The sequence below is a fragment of the Sciurus carolinensis genome, chromosome 6 (assembly GCF_902686445.1).
Source record: "Sciurus carolinensis chromosome 6, mSciCar1.2, whole genome shotgun sequence".
Taxonomy (NCBI): domain Eukaryota; kingdom Metazoa; phylum Chordata; class Mammalia; order Rodentia; family Sciuridae; genus Sciurus; species Sciurus carolinensis.
In genome coordinates this window covers 94,992,776-95,015,778 of record NC_062218.1, presented here as the reverse complement: position 1 = coordinate 95,015,778, position 23,003 = coordinate 94,992,776, and the positions used below count along the sequence as shown (strand labels likewise).

The 23,003-nt window shown below is 36.6% G+C and overlaps 1 protein-coding gene across 4 annotated transcripts in view; it reads right to left on the bottom strand.

Annotated features, from left to right (window-relative positions):
• Nucleotides 1–23,003, bottom strand: part of Camk4 (calcium/calmodulin dependent protein kinase IV) — a 236,362-nt gene that overhangs the window by 67,112 nt on the left and 146,247 nt on the right. For all 4 annotated transcript variants that reach the window (XM_047556207.1, XM_047556208.1, XM_047556206.1 and 1 more), the window contains 3 exons: nt 21,009–21,071; nt 18,856–18,938; nt 4,850–4,922 (listed from right to left, as the gene is read on the bottom strand). In XM_047556207.1, the coding sequence (XP_047412163.1) occupies nt 4,850–4,922; nt 18,856–18,938; nt 21,009–21,071 (219 nt within the window). The remainder of the gene's footprint in view (nt 1–4,849; nt 4,923–18,855; nt 18,939–21,008; nt 21,072–23,003) is intronic.

Sequence of the window (23,003 nt, the reverse complement as noted above, 5' to 3'; positions counted from 1 at the left end):
ATATGTGTTCAGAAATCTACCCATTTCTTCTATATTTTTCATTTTATTGGCATATAACTTTTCAAAGTTTTTCCTAATGATTCTCAGAACTTCAGCGATGTCTGTGCTGATACCTCCTTTTTCATCTCTTTTATTGATTTGGGTTTTCTCTCTCTTTTGGGTAGTTTGGCTCAGAGTTTATCAATTTATTATCTTTTCAAAGAACTAAAACTTTGTTTCATTGGTTCTTTGTATTATTGTTTTATTTTCTATTTCATTGATTTCAGAATTTATCTGAATTATTTCCTCCCTTCTACTGATTTTGGAAATAATTTGTTCTTGTTTTTCTATAAACTTGAGATGCACTATTTTTTTATTTGTTGCTTTTTTAATGCAGGTACTAATAGCTATGACCTTTCCTCTTAGAATTGCATTCATTGTGTCCCACAGATTTTGGCATGTCTCTATTCTCATTTGATTCTAAGAATTTTTATATTTCTCCTTAAATTCTCTTCATTGTCCCTTCATTGTTCAAATCTGTTTTATTCAATCTCTATGTATGTATGTAATTCCTGTGGTTTTTATTGCTGTTAATTTCTAATTTCATTCCATTACGCTCTAAGATGCAAGAAATTATATTGATTTTTTTTATTTATTGAGAGTTGGTTTGTGTCCTAAATATGGTCTATTTTGGAGAAGTTTCCATAAGCCAATGAGAAGAAAGTGAATTCAGTTGTTGTTGGGTGAAATATTCTATAGATATCTGTTAGGTTCACGTAATTTATATTTATTTAGTTCTGAAGAGTCTTCAATGATTTTGTGTTTGGATGACTTATCTGTTGGTGAGAAAGGTATGCTGAAAGGAACTAATATTATTATACTGGGGTCCATCTGAGTCTTTATATTGATTAGTATTTGTTTTATGTAATTACATGTGCCAGAATTTAGGGCATAAAAATTTATCATCATTATATCATCTTGTTAGATTGTTCCTTTTATCACCATGAAGTAACCCTCTGTTTCAAGACACCCTCAAAGTTTCCTTTGTCAAATATAACAGCAGCTATACCTGCTTGCTTTTGGTCTCCATTTATATGGAATATTCTTTATATCCTTTCACTTTTGGTCAGTAGATTTCTTGGCCTGTAATACAAGTCTTTTGCAAACAACATATAGTTGGAGCTTGTTTTTTAATCCACCCTGCCAGTCTGACTTCTAATTAGGGTGTTGAGACCATTTATATTTAGTGTTATTATAGAGAGATATTTATTATTACCAACCATTTTAGAATGTAGTGAAAATTCAGGAATGGAGAGGAACATGAATAAATAGTAGTAACAAAGAAATACCAGAACAGATAGTAGCAAAAATGTCTTCTTGGTGTGTCAGACTCCCTCATAAGAAATAACTGCCCTTCTCCCTATCTTGGTTGGTCTCATTGGCCACTTTTATGCTGTAAAATCCCCATCCTATTTACAACTGGTTGGAGTAGGGAAGGATGCTTAGGTAAAGTTGAGCCAAATGTAGTTTCTGCCTTGAAATTTGGAGTTAAGATCAAGTAATATTTATATCCATTCTGAGGAAAAACTCAGACTTGAGTTTTTATTATAATGTGCTAACACAGGAACATTAAGTTGACTGTATGTCACTTTATGAGTCTGAGAAGAAGAGAGAGTTGGTTGGAAGAGAGAAGAGGAAAGCAGATAATGAGAAGAAAGCAGCAATGGAAGAGGAGAGTCCTGACTACTGTCCAGGCTGCCTGACTGGTTGGTATTCTTCACGTAACTTTGTGTCTTTACAATAAATCCCTTCTGATTTACAATCAGTGTTGTTTGGTGCACTGATAAGCAAACTAGAAGTTCTCAGAACAATTATTCTGAAGATTACCCCATTCTGAAATATCTTGTCTGTGGAATATCACAAGGAGAGAAGATTGCAGCCTGAGGGGCAATTATTCCTCTCCTATCACATTCCCTGTTTACTGTCTCATGTAGCATCAGAGCATAACACATTTTTGTCCCAGGAGGAAAAATAATTTGTCTGAAAAATAGTACGTGATATTATTTAAAACATGCAAGTACATGACTGGTCAGGTAAATTGCAAATACATGTTCACAGCATGCTGACTTGAGGATTGATGACCTGTCATAACTTCACATTCATACAAAGTTTTCAGCACACTTCTATATAAAACTTTGTATTGGTATAATATACACAGAGAACAGTAAACAAAGTCTATTGACTTTTCACAACTAATCTGTCCAATTAGCACCCAGATCATGAAACACAGAATCACACAATTGCTTTTATTTTTTATTTTAGTACTTAGGGAGTAGGAATTTTGGAATAGATTTGCATCATCAGATAAATTTTTAAATTAATATACTGAGTCTGAAGATTCTTTTCCTTTTTTGCCCTCTCTGTTGAATATTGCTGTGATTCCCTTACATTGTCTCAATTAATCTTTTCCACAACACTGTAAGGTTGAATGTTTGTGCTTATTTTATAAGAGAAATGTGAGGCTCAAGGGTATTTAGTGATGTGTCCATGCATGTATGTGTATAAATTGAACTCAGTTCTGTTTGACTCTCAAAGTGCTCTTAATTGCTGCCTGCCAGATTTGGACAACATGGTGTGGGTCATAGCCAGTAAGTTTACTTGAGTTGATAAGCTATGGTGAATAATAGTAGAGAAAAGTGTAGTTCTAAAATGGATATTTAAGAGATAAATGAACTACCACTATTGAAATAAAAAGTGACAAAATAAAAATAGGGATTGCAAGAGATGATTCTACACTTACATATTTAAGAATAGAAATTGGAAGCAAATTGAAGTTTTTTTTTAATTTTATGCCAGAAATATTCATAGCATGATAAGGAGTAAGATTAGGTTTATGGACATTTGAAGGAAGATTCAAATGAAGTTGGAAAGGTAGATGGGAGAAGAGAAGGGAATGGAAGAGTTGAAATCATTCACAAGTTTGCAAGTCTAGGAAACTAGGGTGATAAAAAAAATTCTAGAATGAATTGGCATAGTGAGAATATGAACTTGATGTTCAATACTCATATAATCAGGAACTGTTACATACTTAAGGTAAGATTTTGTGGCATCCTTTCCAGAGTTGTTTACTCTTATTTCAAATTTTTCATCCCTTACCATAGCAAAAAGATTGAATACTTATATAGAAAGGTGCTATTTGGAAAGACTGAGCTATAAAGTCAGTTAAACCTGACTTTGATAGTTCAATAATGGATTTGGTTAGAACACACTCTGGTTTTTTCTATGGCTCTATGCAAAGATTGTGAAGCTTGATTCTTCATTTTCATCACTGGTATGTAAGCTAGTTAGATATCAGGGTCCTTCACTGGTTCCTTCCTCCCTCCCTCCTGCTCTCTGTTTCTCTTTCCCTCCCTTCCTTCTTCCTTTGCTTCCTTTGTTTTTGCTGTGGGTAAAATTAATAGGACAGGAGTTTGTATCAATGGATGATTTCTCAAGGTATTGAATTTTAGCTAGATAATTAACTCTGAATAATATCATATATCTTAATTCTGGGCATATTTTATGGATTTGTCTTTTTAAATGATTCTGATAACCATCCTCCCTTGGGCCCTGTTCTCTTTGTTCAGAAATAATTTGTTTTTGATTTATATTCAGTAAATGAATCACCAAGGGGTCCCACCATGTGTTAGACACCATTAAACATATGGGAAGGTTTTAACCAGAGTAGTCTGTTTTATGCAGGCAAATATGACCTGAAATCCAAACAAGCTTCTCAAAATTACATATATGTGAATGTGTATGCATTTGCTTCCACCATAACTTTATAAAATGTATATCCCAGTGTAAATTTTTAATTTGTATTTTTTTCTTTGAAAAGAATAAAATGGTCACATTTTCCCCCTAATTCACTTATTTCTCATCCTGAAAGCAAAGTCAGCCATCCCCACTTATATCAGTAGTTCTGACGTATTAATAGCATTCTTTATTTCTGTCTTTTCGTTAACAGTGTTGAAGCAGGGTGAATAGGGCATATTTTTTTCCTAGTAAGCTGTTTCATGATGTTGTCTTTGGAATTTCTGGATAAGTTCAAGAAAACATTATGCATGTTGTATCTAATCGGATGTACTTACCCATCTTATTATAAACAAAAACAGGAAGACTGCATTTTGTAGCTCTGTAATCCTTGAATACAGAAGTAATTTTCTCCTTTCTGACTTTGACATTGTAGCTATATGTTTTCATTTTGATTTTTACAAATGCTTTGGGTCTAATTCTTTGAGCCTACTTATAGCACTGATTTAAAATGTCTGCATCATTTCTTTAGTTATCCAGTTAACTTTAAAACTGTTGCAAAAGTGTAAACCAGGCCATGACAGTTTTTTGTACATGTTAAAAAACTTTGTTGCTCAGTTTTCATGATTATTGTGTAAAGAAGACTGATATAGATGTTATATCCTATCCTGGACCATTTAATAACACTTATGATGTATTTTGGTTCCACATCACAATGATTTGTCCCCAATGACCCTTTTATCCTTTCTAGGCACATTTTTTTTGTTGTTGTTGCAGATTCCCTTTGCATTGTATTGCTTTGACAACTGTAATCTGAATCAGATCTGAATAAAATATATTTTTGATATTAAAAAAAAGTCAATCATCTCTATGCTCCAGGGTCTATATTTATCTCATTCAACCTTTCTCCACTTCCATACCAAATTAAAAAACAACAAAACAATAAGGAAACAAACTCAAGGAATGGGAAAGAAAAAGTTGTATAGCTTATTACCGTCTGCACTTCTTAACTAATGATTCTGTAAAAGGAAGAGGTGACTAAGAGCCAAGCACGGGATTGCTGTTATTTCTTACTTACAGCGACTGCCTCCAGGATTTGTTTAACGGCATTTGCAGCGTCTCGCTCACTATAATATCCCTTTTCCACAATCCTAAAAAAAACATGAAATGCTTCTCAGACACATACATTTAGTTGAGTAGATGTTAAGAGAAGTTAATTAAATTAATGTCAAAGAAGATACATCTAAACAATTGCAACAAGCTACCATAACACCAGGGGAGAGAGTCCCATAAACTGGCACTCGAAACATTTAACTTTATTTAGGAAAATGAAAAACATTTATTTTGCCTCAGCTTGAACTATCCATCCTATTTGAGGAGAAAAAAGGTTCTTCTTGTTTAAACTTTATATGGTGAATTATTTTAAACACGCCAAGTTGACGTTATACGATGAAACATTCCAAGATGATTGTTGCACAGCTTTAACAATGACTAATTCAAGGTAATCTTATTTTATCTGTCTGCTTAATTATTTTGCATCCTCCCTTAGTATTTTGAAGGAAATGTCAGATTCATTGTGTAACTTTATTTCTGCATATTTGCGGTATCTTTAAAAGAGGATATATTTTAAAGTCACAATCATAAATGAAAATATCATACCCATAGATTATAATTCCTTAATATTATCCTTAAGTTTCAACAAAAGCTTTAGTGAATAGACTAACTAACCTAAACATGAATTGGAATATTTGTAGTCTTGTAAGGCAAATATCATATAGACAGGATTTTCAATAATAATCATAATAATAATTTTAATAATCATCCCTGAATATTATTATTATAATCTAGTTTCTCACTTTATTTAACCTAATGTGTAACATTATCAGAAAAGGTACAAAGATGAGGAGGGCTATTTTCTCTCTCTCTCATTCTTTGAAAAGATGAGGCAAAAAATTCAATTATTTAATTTTTCCATTCAGTTATTTAGAACTTTGACAAGAAATGCTGACTCATCATCTTTTTAAAGGATGAGAGACAGAATATCCGTCCTCATCTTTTTATTTATTTATTTTTTGGACACTGTTATGCATAAGGTTAAATAAAGTGAGAAGGTGGACTATAAAATCCAGGGGTTAGTTCTTAAGTGGTTTCTTGAAAACCCTCTGCTTAAGGTATTTTCCTTATGAGGTTATAAATTCTTCCAATTCATGATTAGATTAGTCTACTCACTACAACTTCAACTGAAATAATTTGAACTACACTTTCTGAACATTTTAAAATAACTATGAGAGAAAAGGAAAAGAAAGACTATTGTGACAGAGTAGGTGGAGTACTTGGGTGGCCATTACGCCATGTTCTGCATTTTGCTGTAAATGTAGATTTTGTGTTACATCCATCAACCAGCATAAGCACAATTAGCACCTCCTCTGTGCACTGCACCTGCAGCCTTGGGTGCTTGGTTTTCTGTAGTCTTGCTAAAGGAGACGAATTGTTATGAAAATGATAGAAAAGGCTGATCAATGGTTAACTGTCTTTGCAAACATACCTTCTCCCCAGAAGATAAAATTGTTTACTTCCAGGCTTGCAAAAGAACCCTGTGGATTTTTTTCCATAGTCACTTACCCAGCTAGAGCTTTACTACAATTGTTTTGTGGTACCTGTTCTGGGGGTGATATGCACGTCTTAGTGCAAATGGCATATCTTGGAGTTAACAGAGCCAACTTGCAGAACCATGAGTCATTTCCCCATATCGTTTATTAAATGCACAGTTCTTGTGGGCATGAATATCATTTAGAGAGGCAATATTTCATCCAGTAGAAGTTCCTCTCTATATTTTGGTTTATTATGAAGTCTCAAGCTTTGACTTAGATGTGATATTTGTGTATGTTTATTTGGCTATAATTTAGGGCTAAATGCCTGTTATAGACTAAATGTTTATGTATCCCCAAACATCATATATTAAAACCTGATCACAATGCACTAAGCCCTAGTAACACATGGAGCCTTTGGGAGGTGAGAAGGTATTGAGGGTGGGGCCCTCATAAGTGGAATCAGTGCACTTCTTAAAGAGGCCTCAGAATGATTTCTTCCTGTGTGTCATGTGGGAACACACCAGAAAGGCACCATCTATAAACCAGAAAGAATCTTCTCACCAGATATTGAATCTGATGGCACCTTGATCTTGAACTTCCCAGCCTCAGAACTGTGAGAAATAAACTTCTGTTGTTTACAAGTCACCCAGTCCAAGGAATTGTTACAACATAAATGGATGAAGGCCTAGAACATGCCCTTGTGTGAATAGGGAATGGGCTGGACGTAGGAATGAATTTTCGTGGGAGTTGTTTTTAGGTAAAATGGAGTGAAGAGTAAGTGTATAAAAACAGTTAATGAAAATTTCACTAATTTCCCTCAAAATGTGTTAGATTAGTAAAATAACATGTAATTATAAAGAAGATGCACTCCAAAAGTATGCCCATTCATTGTTTTATTCAAAAAATATTATGGAGTGACTATTATGTGCTGGGCACTCAGTGGTGAACAAGATATGGTCTCTTCACTCCTGGGGTTTCTTCTGGTTACAAGTAGGTAGACAATAATCAACACAGTGTGCTAAATGCTACGATAGGAGAATTAGGGAACAGCCTAAGAGGTCTGAGAAAAGGCAGTAATCTTGTGGAGTCCTTGTAGGGTAGATGAATGATTCTAGAGATTTCTCAGATCTGACCTGAGTGTAAAGAAGTTTCCCAGATATGGGAAGGGTGAGACCTGAGCTGGGAATGGGTGAGGAAGAGGAGCATGCCATCAGGCAGGAGGGAAACTGGTTGGAAAAAAAAAAAAAAAAGAGAGAACAAAACTATAGTGAGAGTTCAAGACGAGGGTGGGATGTCAACATTCATCAATATTTTGGACCATCTAATGTGAGCCAGGTACTTGCTGGATATAAAAAGATTTGGCTTCTCACTCAGGTATGACCACAAATTGTAAAGAAAAGGAAGTTATAAACAAAAAAAGATTATCAAAGATATGATACTATGATACATGTTATGATAGTGCTTGTGCAGTGCTTAGTTAGTTTGATGATTGATTCTGTAGTGAGAAACAGCATCCCTAAAGCAGGTGTGTGGAGCAAGGACACCAAATGTAACACCTCCTTGACCTTATCTCAGTGCACAATCCACACACCCAGACCATTGGCATTGAATCGTGACTAGAAAGATAAACAGAAGTGAACTTCGCAAGTCACAAACATAGGTTTATAACTTAGAACTATGACTATAAGTGAAGGTATTAGTGACTGAGCAAAGGAAAATAAAGTCTTGTAATCCTTTCCTGTCCATTTAGGTCATATAATGAACAGTAGGTATGTTTGCTCAGTATCTTCTGCAAGATGCTGTGGTAACATTCTCAGTCTTCTCACAAGATCATTGCTTGGATCACTGAAAAGAGCCTACCTGTGAGCCCTGTTCATGGTAGACAGTCAATAAATACTTGTGGCATCAATACTAACCACCAAGTGAATGGATGTCAGAAACATTTCAGACCATAAACATCTTGACAATTCTTTGCCTACTTCCTTATCATGGTGGAACAAAAGTGCTAGACTTGGAAGTAATGCCCATCACAAGTGCCTTGGCTGTGGCTCCCAAGGGAGAACAGCCACAGTCCAGGCTTCCCAAAGGTGAATGCAGGAAGCAGAAGGGTTATTGCTGGGCTTCGATATAAATTCAGCATTATGTAGTTTTAGAGATTAATATAATAACATACATCTTTTTCAAAATTTAAAGTAAATAAGATCAAAGTGACTTAAATTCAGTAAAATAGAGTATTTGTTTTATGAAAGTAACACATAACACAATTTGGCTGGCATTTAAAAAAATTGTCAATGAAACTGAACCAGGGATAGATGGTCAAGGGTTTATATATAGCTTTATATGAAAGATACTAGTAAGTGATTTTTAAAAGCAATGAAGGTGTGCAATCATTGTAGAGGTTTTAAAGCTATAAAAATAGATAATTTTGGTTTGTATTTTTATTTTTTCTATTTAAACATAATTATTGCTATATTTATCTTCAAGTTTAGGAAACTCATTTCCTCTTCATGATTTGTAAAATAGTACAAAATCAGTTAAGGTGCTACCAGCATCTTAAGATCATTTTCAAAGGCCAAGAGTCATATAATTTGTCTCTGTACACATAGTTCCACAGCTTTCCATTGTGGGCTGGTTTAGAAGCTCAGTGCTAAAAACAAATGTCTCCCAGGATTTTAATCAGAACATTGACCCATACCCAAAGGACTTAAAATCAGCATACTATAGTGATATAGCCACACTCACATGTATAGCAGCTCAATTCACAATAGCTAAGCTGTGGAACTAGCCTAGATGCCCTTTAACAGATGAATGGATTAAAAAAATGTGGTATGTATACACAATGGAATATTACTAAGCTATAGAAAAATGAAATTATGGCATTTTCCAGTAAATGAATGAAAATGGAGACTATCATGCTAAGTGAAATAAGCCAGTTTCAAAAAACCAAAGGCCAAATGTTCTCTCTGATATGCTAATGCTAACACACAATAAGTGGGGGAGGGAAGGATAGAAGTTCATTGGATTAGACAAAGGGGAATGAAGGGAAGGGAGGGAGGATGGGAATAGGAAAGACAGTAGAATGACTCAGACATAACTTTCCTATGTTCATGTATGAATACAGAACCAGTGTAATTCCACATCATGTACAACCACAAGAATGGGATCCTAATTAGAACAAGTTATACTCCATGTATGTAAAATATGTCAAGATACATTCTTTTGTCATATATATCTATAAAGAAAAGAAAGGGGGAAAACAAACAAACAAACAAACAAAAAATGGACCCAAAAGGTTGTCTTGGGATCCCCATTCTGCAGCTGCCTGGAGATTCTGGGGGGACAGCACATTTCCCTAGCCTTCTCACTGCAATCCTCCAGCCTCAACAGGCCTCAACTGTGCCTTTTACTTTCACTTTTTGCTGTGGTAGGCCACACAAGCCTCTTCTCCTCAGTTGGTCTGTTTTCTTTCTCATCATTTTAAAATTGTAGGATAAGAAAACATGTATGGGTAATGCCTCTTTCTCTCCATGGGTCTGCTTTAATACGTGACTGTGCATTTGCTTCGACACTCTAATTGCTGCAAATTGAATTGAGCACATCTCCATCCAGGCAGTTAGCACAGGCCCTGCAGCTGAGAAGCTCTAATCTGATCATTTCCTGAGGCCCCCAGACTTCCTGGCATGCAGATTAGGAACTGTACTGCTCTGTCCCCTAATTGCCGCTTTTTCTCAAATGGCTGTGTTATTACGTGATTGTAGGCTTAAGTGAGAAAGACCTGGTCTGATGAGAACGTGTACTGAAGGACTAAATGTCAGAGGAAGCCCCAAAATATAAGTTTCAGAAACCAAGTCTTAAGAACTGCCACTACACCATTATGTTGCCACACACAAAATTATATTAAATTAATTCTGCCGTACCTGTATAAGTCCACCACTCCTCTATAAGCTTCATTTAATGCTTTTTCTCATTTCATTGACAACATCTTCATTTTGCTTTTTTCTCTAAGAAACTTTCTCATAGCGTTCTAAACTCATATATTCTTAAAAAATAATTTCAAAGGCACTACTAGTACCTGTTATATTTGAAAGCTAGGGAGGGAGTCAGGGATGGTGGATCTGTGCTGGTTAGGGAGTTGCTGTACAGGAGAAACAGGAAACCAAATCAAATTGTAGACATTTGAATGGGCCTAAGGGATTCCTGTCCAATTCTCTCATACTATAAATGAAAAGCCTGACCCAAAGACTGTATATAAATTGCTGAAGAGCCAGCTGTTTATTCAATCATCCACTTGACAAATATCTCACAACTGCTTGCTTTCTGCCTAGCCCAACATTTAAAATGGAGATTGAAAAACCATCCTCGCCTCTGCAAAGCGTGCTGTGCTTTTGGATATCACTTTCCTCTGGAAGGTTCATCGCTCTACCCTCCACCTGCTAATTGTCAGTTTCTCTGTAAGATTTAGTTCAAAAATTCTACTCTTCTCTGAAGCCTTTGCAGACTCCACGCACAGTTGCTATATCTCAGTTAGAGCATTTATCAGCCCCACATGAATATTTGGGGCCAAATTTGGGGCCAAGGGCCAGTGAATGCAAAGCACATGATGATATGTCCTCTGTGTATTGATTTTTATCCTTATTTTCTTTTTTTTTAAATTTTAGATGTAGGTAAACACCTTTATTTTTATTTATTTACTTTTATGTGGCGCTGAAGATCGAACCCAGTGCCTCACATGCGCTAGGTGAGCACTCTACCACTGAGCCATAACCCCAGCCCCTCCTTATTTTCTTTTTGGATCCTACTCCTCATTTATTTTATTTCATTTCATTTTTATCTTTTGATACTATGGCTGTCTTTATGAGCCCCAATTCACATTTTTGGAATGTAGAGCAGTATTAAAACTATTAGAATCCATAACATAGTGTTCTTTTCTCTTTAGACTGTGAGTTCCTTGAGGCTGGTGACAATGCACTGTGGATAACACAGTAGTGAGGAAAGAATAAAGTGGGTAGTGAAGTTAGAACACTGGGGTGAGCACAGTTTGTAAGAAGATTTTTTTTTTTTTTTTGGTATTGGGGATTGGGGATTGAACCCAGGGGCAATTTGAGCCACACCTCCAGCCCTATTTTGTATTTTATTTAGAGACACGGTCTCACTGAGTTGCTTGGGGACTTGCTAAATTGTTGAGGCTGGCTTTGTACTTGTGATCCTCCCATCTCAGCCTCCTGAGCTTCTGGGTCTATAGGTGTGTACCACAGGGTCGGTCTTATTTGCATTTTTTTAAAGCATGAACTTGAACTGCAAGGAGGGAGTGATTTTCTGGACTGACCTATCAATGTGGAAGGGAGTGAAATTAATACTATAGTTAGGAGTCTACTGCTACGGGAGGAAATGCGAAGGCTGCAAGGGCAGAAACAATGGAAAAGCAGACTTCTAGTGCCACTCAGAGGAAGAATTATGGGCGGTAGGAAATAAAAGGAAGAGGGAGAAAAAAAGTCCATGTTGATTAGTTTAGTTGGTGAATCAGTCCACAGGAGTAGGGAAGGGAAACAAGATTAAGAGTTGAAGGAGGATGCTGAGTTCATTTGAGGACATATTAATTTACAGGTGCCAAAGGAGCATTTTGGTAAAAATGCCTGATGGACTATTCACTTCTGCTGAGGAGACTGCCACCAAGTGACCCAGGCTGCAGGTAAGTGTCAGATACACCTGCAGAGAATGCAGGAAGACATTTTGGGAAAATGTGGACCGCTAGGAGGTGGAAAAGGGAGAGGAACTCAGGAAAAAGACCAGGGAGGAGACAATTGAAAAGCCAGATAAAAATCCAGGGGAACAGAAGCTGTCAAAAACTGCATGGGAGATATGGAGAGGTATAGGCCAAAAAACACAAGATGATACAGACCATGTATGTGTCAGTTGCTGAAGACTACACATCTTGGAGATACGTGTCTCTAAAATGTATAGTCTTCAGCTTTAGCAGACACTTGGTGCCCCTCAGAAGTTTTTATGCCCTTGTCTGTTCTCACATTCCCACTTTAAAACTTTAGTGCTTCCATCCCCAAGTGACCTACTTCATTCTCTCCTAGTCATTGTTAGGAGATAAATTTCTAACCTTCAACAATATTTCAAAAATCTAGGGAAACTAGAACCTATCAAGTCTGAACTACCTACACCCCTAATAATTCAATACATTCCCACTTTAGCCCCAGGAACCAATCACTTTGGCTTTATGTCTTCATAGATTTTCCCCTTCTAAAAATTCCAAATAAATGGAATCATATAATATATGAAATATGTATGTATGAAATCTTCCATGTTTGGCGCTTTTTTTTTTTTGTGCTTATTCTAGCATTTTTAAGGTTCATCTATGCTGTAGTATGGATCAAAGGAAAAGTCCTGTTATTACCAAATGGCATTGCATTGTACATTTTGTCCATTCATTCACCAGTGGATGACATTTGAATCATTTCTTCTCTTCTAACATGCCCCACTCTACCTGCAGAGATCCATATGGTGCTGAACTGCCCCCATGGAACTTGAAGGAGAAGGACAACTGATATGAACTTGCTGATGCCCACAATGTTTGCTGAACTATTAGAAATAAAGTCCTTGGCTTCTCACCCAGGAGCCTCAGATATTTTGCCAGCATCCATAAAAGAGTAACAGGCTTATTTAGTAGCTTACTAGTAAGATGGAATTATATCTCAGTCCCAAAAATTACTCCTCCAACTTTGTACTTTTTCAAAATTGTTTTGACTAATCTAGGTCTTTGATTCTTCGGCATATTATCTTTTTCTTTCTGCTTCTTAGATAAAAACTTATTTTGCCCTAAACAAATTCCTTTATTTGACTGTAGATCTCATTCCATCTATGCCTGCTTTGGGATGTTCCAAATATAAGTCTCTCTTCCACAGACATTTCCTGATTCTCCTTGTGGGTTTCTTCCTCCAGAAAATCCATGTGTCCCTAGTGCTCCACCTTAAAATAACCAGTCTCCTTTTATCCTGGGTCCCCTTTCAACTACCTTACCTTTATCCATTCCCTTATAATCAAGCTTTCAGAAAAAAAAACGGACTATACATCTTGTTCAAAGTATGTTTTCCTCATATATGGCCACATAAAGCCACATAAATAGATATTCATGATTGAAAAACAACTCTCTACATATTAACACACAAATTTAACCCAACACTCACTTTGGACAAAATGTTAGATCACTAATCTGAAGTTGTATTTATTTATTTATTGGTGCCAGGGGCAAAACCCAGGGCCTTGCACTCTATCACTGAACTATATCTTCAGCTGGAGTTTTATTTTTAGGTATAGGGTATCAACATCTGCATTATATGATAGAAAATCCACACACTTTGGAATGTGACATAATTGAGTCCAATCTTACTTAATTATTGTTCTTATTAGAACCTATAAGCTAAGTGATTTAATAAAAGTTAATGAATGTCTCTGATCCTCAGTTACCTTCCATAGGTAGTAGGACCTACTTTGCAAATGTGTTACTGTGAGAAGTAAATGAGATGATAGTAATAAAATGCCTTGCACACCACCAGGTTCCCAGTAGGAACTCAAAAATGGCCCAAATATCGTGACTGATTACCCTTTCTGGATTATCAGATAGTGCAGAACTTTACTTTAGACATATTAATGATTAAAAATTAGCACAATAGTTTTCACAAATCCATACTTTTCTTGAGTTTGGCTAACCTGAATATCAACCACTACTCAACCCTAAGAAGACTGGAGCAAGAAATAGCCTAAGTCCCACTGCTGGAACACATTCCCAATAGCAATGCCCTGAAAATTCAATTGGTTTTCATCATGAGTTAGAAGCCCAGAAATGCTGAAATAGAAGACTATTAAGACTGATATGCTAGGACTTGATCAGGTAATTAGAAGGCTAAATGCATAGTTCTCAAATAAAACCACTGATTCCCTCAAATATTGACAATGTGTAGTTTACAAAAAGAACATTTTAAGTTTTGAAAATTTAAAAACAAGAACTTTAGAGTCAGGCATGAGTTATTATTTTTTTGTTGTTGTTGTTTGTTTGTTCGTTTTGTTTTGTTTTGCCACATTTAGACATGAGCTTCAAGCCTAACCTTTGGACCTGTAAATATCTTTTTTAAGTTTATACTCTTGAAATAATGTGAGTAATAACAACCCCCAAACTTGAAGAGTTACTGAGTAGACTAAACACAACTCTGCATGGGACCAATTAATACATTTTGGATTCTCTGAAAATAAAATAAATAATAAATAATAGTTCATTTTCTTGTACATGATATAAAAGAAACTGATTGGATTTAATAAGAAAAAAGTACAGCCATACAAGCAGGCAAGGGCTGGACCAACGGCAGTCTGGCTGCTAATGTGGGAAGAACATTTACTTTTACCAACTTGCTGTTTCCACATCTGCACAGTGGAGAAAATGTTTTCCATTCTGCTTTCTCCAAAGGGTTGATTTTTTAAAGGAGGAAAACACACTAGGGTCTGTGAAAGAATTTTAAAACTATGTGTGAAATTTTCCATTAGCAGGGGTGATTAGACAAGCCTCCAGGCCAAAAAAGAAAAAAAGAAAAAAAAAAAAAAAACTGAATAAAGTATTTTTAAAAAATCTATTTGAAGACATTAGAGAGTTACCAGGTAAGCAAAGGTTTCATCAACCTTGATCCAGGAAAAGAAACCCAGCAAAGCAAAACTGCCATTGGCTGCCTCTGCTTTCCCTGTGAAGGCATTCACTGATTCTAAAGCAGCAGCTGACAGCTGAGAAGCTAGAAGAGCTTCTGGCCATCTCTCAGAGCTGAGGGGACAGAAGGCAGAATCTGAGTTTTATCAAGGAAGAGGAACCCCAGTAAAATTCCCTGGCTTAAAGTTGAGACACTTAAAGAGCAAAAGCCTGTGATTAAGAATTGACATGATATAGAGGAGCCCTCAGGAAGCCCAGCTTTGAAAAAGGTGATCTCTTTTGTACCTTAAATGTCTGTCAGAACAAAAGAAAACCTGTTCTTGTTGAAGAAAACAACATCCAAAGCTTCAAATTCTAGTACCTTTCATATATAATATGTGGCATTGGCAAGCAAAAGTACAAAAAGGCAGAAAAGACAAGAAAAGAAATTCACAAGATGTTTGGATAATAGAGTTACCAGACAAAAATCAGGAAAAATGCTTTTGATTTAATCAGAAGACAAAGAATATTGCTAAATTACTTGTGGTAAATATGATCATTTTCTGAAAAAAAAAAAAAAACTTGAAAATTTGCTCTTAAAGCAAACAGCTTCATACCTTCTCCACTTAAAAGGTTCAGTGAAAATGATGTTGAGGTTTTAAGAATTATGATCAGATTGGGAAGGATTGAAGAAAAACTTTGGGCACTTTCTTCTTCAATGATGGCATAATTGTGTACATTTATATAGATAAAAAGATTTTAGATTTTTTTTCTTAAACATCAAAAGCACTGATTTTATTCCAAAATTCCTAATCATTTGTCCTATATAACTCACTATTTAACTTCTACATGAAATAGCAGATTCCACCTGGATCTTGACTATGTTTAATTTTTTATAAGTATCATAGATCTTTTGCTAATAAAATACAACCAGCTTGACTATAATGGACTAACATCATTCTCTCTTCCCTGATTGCTCCATTAGTTCATTCATTAGGTGCTATTAGAGTCATCATTAGACAAGGAATGAATTCTTATTATCACAATTAAATAAATTTGAATTTGACCTAAGTACAGGGAAAAGAGACCATATTATGATTTCTTTACTCTCAAAGGAAAAAAAAAAAAAAAAGAACTCAATAGATTGTATAACAAAGCAGGATGTATTTTCAGTGTGATGTAATTTAAAGATAATTGTAGAAATAAGTAACTTAACGGAGATGCCAAATTCATCTGAGCTATGTCAATGATGTGGACAATATTTAGGGGGAAAATTCTGTCTTCTAAAACCACTAAGAGCTTGTAGATTGGTTGAGTGCTTTACTGGCTGTTTGCCATTATTTGGGATGTCTTCTCTTAAATCCAAATATTTTATCCATTTACCTCTGCAAATGAAATTTACCAATTGCATTTAGGTTATTTTCCCCCCTAGAACTGAATTAAATTCTACCCCAAATTCTTTCATGGAAGAAATTTTGGGACACAGAAGTACGTAGAGACTTTTGACTCCAAATTAATTCAAATGAATAGAGGCAGGAAGGTAAATAGTGCTATTAGTAGATGATAGCTCCAGTATGTCATTCCTATCTGCAATTATTTACTATTAAAGAATGTAAATTTTCTCTCCAATAAACCATAATTAGCAGAGAAATATGCAAGTTCTGCTCAGAGAGAACCCATGGATCCAAAGTCAGCAGGATCTGCCTATAAACTAACTGTAGTAGTATATCTAAATAAGAAATATATGCATGGAAAAGAGTCAGCTAAAGAGGTGTGGAAAATGGAGCCTTAATAAGCAAATTTCAGCAATACTCAATTAGGTGGGTCGAGAGGAGCACGTGGGAAACTGATGGTTTTAGAACAAGATTATATATTCTTAAAGTGTATTCAGGTTGTTAAGCTTTCATAGTAACATAGAGTAGCTTCAAATTTGTCCTGAGGTTCAGAGAAGTTAAGTAAATCACTCCAGGTTAGTTATTTACCCTTGAGTGTTGCAGTCTGGATGCAGAACTGTGAGTCTGACTGTTAAACAAAGAGCCATCACCGGAAGGCTACTGATGTCCAGTTTCTGTAATGGGCTCATTATTCTTAAAATATGAAGAGTAAAAAATTTTAAAAATCCACCTGTTCTAAGGAAATTTCAACGTACATATGAACAAAATTAGACTTTGGTTAAACACACATATGTAGTTATAATCGAGCAGGCCCATTTTGTTCCTTCCCACTTAAAGATTAAAATCCTTACAGGGGGGCTGGGGTTGTGGCTCAGGGGTAGAGCGCTTGCCTAGCATGTATGAAGCACTGAGTTCGATTCTTAGCACCACATAGAAATAAATGAATAAAGGTCTGTCAACATCTAAAAATATTTTTTAAAAAAATCCTTACTGGGTAAGGTTAAAAATAATTAAAAAAAAAATCTGAATATTTTGGGACACTTTTGAAGAGGCAGCAAATTCAACTGGGTGGAATAAGGATGAGAAGGAAAGTGTCTTAGTTCATTTCAGCTGTTATAACCAAATGTCATTAACTGGGTGATGATAAACCACTACCATTTCTTTCTCACAATTTTGGAGATTGGGAAGTCCAGGAGGAAGGAACCAGCAAATTTAGGGTCTGGCAAGTGCTGGCTTCCTCAATCTGCCTTTTCACTGAGTTCCACACATGGAGGAAAGGGGAGGTGTCTCTCTTAAGCCTCTTGTATAAGGGCACTAATCCCATTCATTAAGGCACTGGCCTAATCACCTCACAAATACTCTACCTCCAAATACCATCACCTTGATGGTGAGAGCTTCAATATACGACTTTGGGGCAACAAAGACATTAAGGCCATAGTAGGAGGGAGAAGGGTTCCTCTCTCTACACAATCAAAACTAATCCCCTTTAGATATCTTTCTCCTCAGAGTCCATTTATTGTAGCAGTTACTCATTCATTCACTCAGCAAATATTTACGGAGCATTTGCCATATTCAGGCATTCAGTCTCTTTTCTGTCTTCCCCTTAAGCCACAGCCAGATTCTCCCCGACTTCAGGCACCATCCATCAGTACAAGCTTCTTACCATTTCTTATGTGTACCTGCTTAGTCTCTTTACCTTCTTCCAATTCCATTCTCCATTGATTACCCTCATAAACACAGCAGAAGACTCCCAAGAGCCCAGCAGTGCAAACAGGGAATGTTCCTGAGTAGGTGGGGAAGGTGGAAAAACTGTGGAAACTTAAATCTTGTTTGCCTGTCTTATGTTCTGCCAGTTTTCAAGGCATCCTTCCCTCCCCTATTCTCAAACCTCTGCTTTGAGATGAACTACAAGCAGATGACCAAGATTGGCAATAATTGGCAAAAACAGAAAATGATTTACCCCGAAACATGGAACTCTTTACTAAAGAAGTAGGCTCAAAAATAATTGAAAATTATTGATTTCGATGAGCTTTTGGAACATTATAAAGAACACTAGGTATAGGTTTAAATTCCTATGGTTTTCTGCAAATATTTTCTCATAAATTATTTTCATAAATATTACTATTTAAATTTAGTATGACTTTATAAATTCTATTTTTTATTATTGAAGTGTTTGCAAAGATAAATAGATGTTATAGTATTTATTTATCCCCAATTTTCATCTATCTATATATGGTTAAATACTATCCACCTTTCTTCAACATCCATCTTAAAATTTATTTTAGGAAAATTTATCGAGTAGCATGAGATTTTATTATGAAAAATTTCAGGAGAATTTCCCTTAGATGATGATGATGATGATGATTATCATTTTTGGTTTTTTTGCCCAAAGCAAGCATTTCTGTGGTTAGGTCTACCTTACCTGTCAAACAATTCTCCTCCTGTGACAAGTTCTAGGACCAGACTGATTTCTGCAGGAGTTTCAAATATTTCTTTAAGTTTTATCTGGGGAAAAATATACACATGTCAATAATATCACAAATTCCTTATTTTCATCTTCCTTGACACAATATAAGACAATAGCTAAAGCAACACTCTCTGCAAATAGTAGTATTGGATCACAGTTGGTAAAAGTCCCTCTTTCTAGTATCAGGCAGATATTTGTCACTCTCCTTTTGAGTTGTTTATTTTGTTAGTTACATCATCTTTTTCAGGGGTTCTATTCAATTTTGACATTTTTCTTTTTGGCAGTTGAAGAATAACTGCCTACATTTTGCCAAAATATTCCAACTTCTAAATAAATACATTTAGAAGCAAAAACAAAACCCAATCTTCCTGAATCAGCTGGAAAACACCATGGTTGCTAGAGATGTAAAATGCCTCTTTCTCTTGGAATTAGGGGCCTAAGTCAGCATAGGACTGGTTAAAACTTGAATATGGATAATCTCCTCAACAGCTTAACAGCTGCTAATGGGCAAAGGGGGTCCTTAAGAATGAGTGGTGGTAAAGATGTCATTGACTACATCAGTATTTTCATTACATTCAGATAATCCAAACTGCTTTGAATATTTTTCTTCATATATCTGAGAACCTAGCAGCCATGACTGATCTACATTTGCAGAAAATTCCACATTGACCTCTCTTTGGAAAGAAAAAGAGATAGATAATGTAAAAGTAGTGATTTGGTATGGCAGATTTTAAACTGCCTCCCCAAAGCTCTTTCCCCCTACTTTATTATAAACAGACCCCTGATTTTGTTCAGGGGAACAGAACACCTAGGCTTCTGTGAATAAGATCATGATTTTGTTGTTTTGAGATCATGACTGGTCTAAGTGATTTGTGACAATCCCAATTGTCCATCTACCAGCATCCATGCAGTGAAGGGTGATTTTGTGACAGCTTTAAACAATAAAATTTGAAGAAAATTCTGCTATAGCAGTTCCTGAGAAAACTTTTCTCATGTGACTCAGCTGATAAGACCCTTCCAAACTTCTCCCTTGAATACTAAACTGAGGACTTGTGAAAACTATGCAGCAGTCATTTTGGGACCATGAAGGGAAAGCACGAGGATAAAAGTCAATGCACAGGGGAGGGTAAGACCAAGCATGGGTGGCATCTGGGTCCTGGATGGTGTCAGTGAGGTGAATCAATGTTGGAAACTGCCTGACTTCTGATTCTTTGTTTTAGTTATTTTTAGTTATAGGTAGACACAATGCCTTTATTTTATTTAGTTCTCTGTGATGCTGAGGATTGAACCCAGTGCCTCACACATGCTAGGCAATCACTCTACCACTGAGTCACAACCACATATCCTGACTTGTGGTTCTTATGAGAAAATTACTTGCAGATTTGTGGCTAAATGCATCCCTAACTCATATATTAAGTTGTAAGCACTTTGCCTTAAGGCCGAGCACTGCAGTGCATTCCTTCAGACAGCATGACTTTCTCAGAGAAATGGGTAAAACACATTTCTTTAAGTAGATGACTTAATTCATAAAAGCAAGTTATGGCTTAGAAAATGATTTTGTTCTTTTGCACACCATTGGTTTAAGGAAGCTTTTCACTAGGCATTTCTCTCAGAAGCTTTGTCTGGACATAGCTGGAAGCAGAGTTTCTGAGGACATTTTGTTTTTCGCATTCAAGTACATCATCTATTTGCATCTTCACTTTGTTTCTGAAGCAGATACTCTCTCAAAGGAGACTGAAATGACTCTGGAAAGCAATGCACTTTCATCACTGGCCTTGTCGTCAATGGCATATTAATAAGACAGGCACAAGAGAGAGATAGCCAGTGTTTTATTAGAATGAAACAAAACTCTCCAAGTTTTATACTTTTATGCATGGAAATGAAGGTGGAATATATTGCTAATCCACTCACGTTGGAATGAATGAATGCGTTTGCAAGGTTTATTCAGTCAAAGAAAGGGAAATGTGATGAGATGAGGACTAGAACTAGACCCAGTGGCTCCCAGAGGTAGAAGAATCCCCTTCTCATTATTAACACAGACAGTGAAAAGCAATAATCCCTTTATGTAGCTTGAAAGTATTTGAAATAATAGGTTAAAAACCACTTACAATGTTTGGATGTGAGAGTCGAAGAAGAACTCCTATTTCAGTTCTTACGATTTTTTTGTCCACCTAAAAGGCAAAATAAAAAGAGATAAACTGAAACTCCTACCTTAGAAAAGTCTTCACTATAACAGAGATCAGAAACAACATTCACCACCTGGGTGAATTAGGCAATTGGGAGAGGGTAATCCCTAAGGTTTTTGCTTATGTCTCTTTCCTTCCTTGCTTTTTCAACTGCATGTCCCACCTTCCTGCTTCAGACATAAATTAGAGCTAGTGACTAAGAAGGACCACAACTCTTTCTTGATGACAAGACCTCTTTCTTGTCATCTTCTTGCCTTTCTTATCAAAAGTCATCATCATCACTATTACCACTATGGCACAAATTCATCTTAACCTATCCCTCATCCTTCTCTTCCTTTCATTCATGAATTTTTCTGTCTCGGCCCCAGTGGAACTGTCAATCACTTCACCTGCTTTCCTCAAACAGAGGTGGCACATATCCAAGCCTACGCAATCAGAGAATCCTGATCCCTGGTCATGTGGTGATGGCATCAAAGACATTCAGCAGACCCAAGTCATTCCAGAGGTCCTATCCAGAAATTGTGCTCAAATAATCAAGAATGAGGTATTCTCTTTCTCTCTGAAACTGTGAGAGCAAAGAAGATGGACTCTGCAGCTATCATGATCATTTTTTTACACCACATGGAGTCCACTGCATTGAACATGAAACCAACAAGGGAAAAAAAAGTTTGCTGAGATGAGAAGAAAGCGTATTCTTGATATAATTTAATTCCCTATATTCAGTTATACATAAATTAGTTTGTCCTTTGATCTTTCTAATTGTATGAGACACTAAATTTCTTTTTTAGGATTTTCAGTTTCTATTGCAGGTCATTAAAGAACCCTAGATGGGAAGATCCAAGATGGCGGACTAGAGGGTGACTGCATCTCCCATCGCTCCAGAACTCAGGATTCAAGAAAGGGAGGTATTGAGAGACTCGGACCAACATAGAGCCCCAGGGTGAGTGAGACTCACCCTCTCTCCCACAGGGTGAAGCTCGGTCGGGCGGCAGACCCGGACAGTGGGCAGCTTCTCGGAGCAGGGCAGGGCAGCAAGAGTCTTCCCCAAGCAGCCCTGCTCCCTCTGGCAGCAGGCGCAATCCAAGCCAGCTTCTTGGAGCAGGCCCGCCCAGTGAGAGCTTTTCCGCACAGAGCCAACCCCAAGCCCTGAACCCAGCAGCGGGTCCCGGCCTGCAGGTGGCTTCTGGGACCAGGGAAGGACAGCTAGAGGTTTTCCCTAGCAGCCTGGCTCCCTCCTGCGATGGCAGGCCCTGTCTACAGCCAGCTTCTAGGAGCAGACCGCCCAGTGAGAGAATTTCCATACAGAACCAGCCCCCAGCCCTGGACCCAATAGCGGGCTAGGGGCAGCTTTCTTCGGAAGCACTGCATTATCAAGTTCCTCCAAGACTTCAGGCTACTGAAGGCTGGGAGGTGATACACTGGAAATCTACAGGGACACTATAAACCAATACAGGAAATCTGCAATATCTTAGAGTTCCACCGATATCTGACCAATATGAGAAAACAAGGGAAGAAAATGTCCCAAACAAACCTAGATACTATATCAATAAAACCCAATGACAGCACAGCAGAAGAAATGACAGAAAGGGAGTTCAGAATGTACATAATTAAAACAATCAGGGAAGCAAACGAGGAGATGAAAGAGCAAATGCAGGTATTGAAGGATGAGATGAAAGAGCAAATGCAAGCATTAAATGATCGCACCAATCAACAGTTAAAAGAGCAAATACAGGAAGCAAAAGACCATTTCAATAAAGAGTTAGAGATAGTGAAAAACAAACAAACAGAAATGCTTGAAATGAAGGAAACAATAAACCAAATTAAAAACTCCATAGAAAGCATAACCAATAGGATAGAACACCTGGAAGACAGAACCTCAGACATTGAAGAAAATATTTTAATCTTGAAAACAAGGTT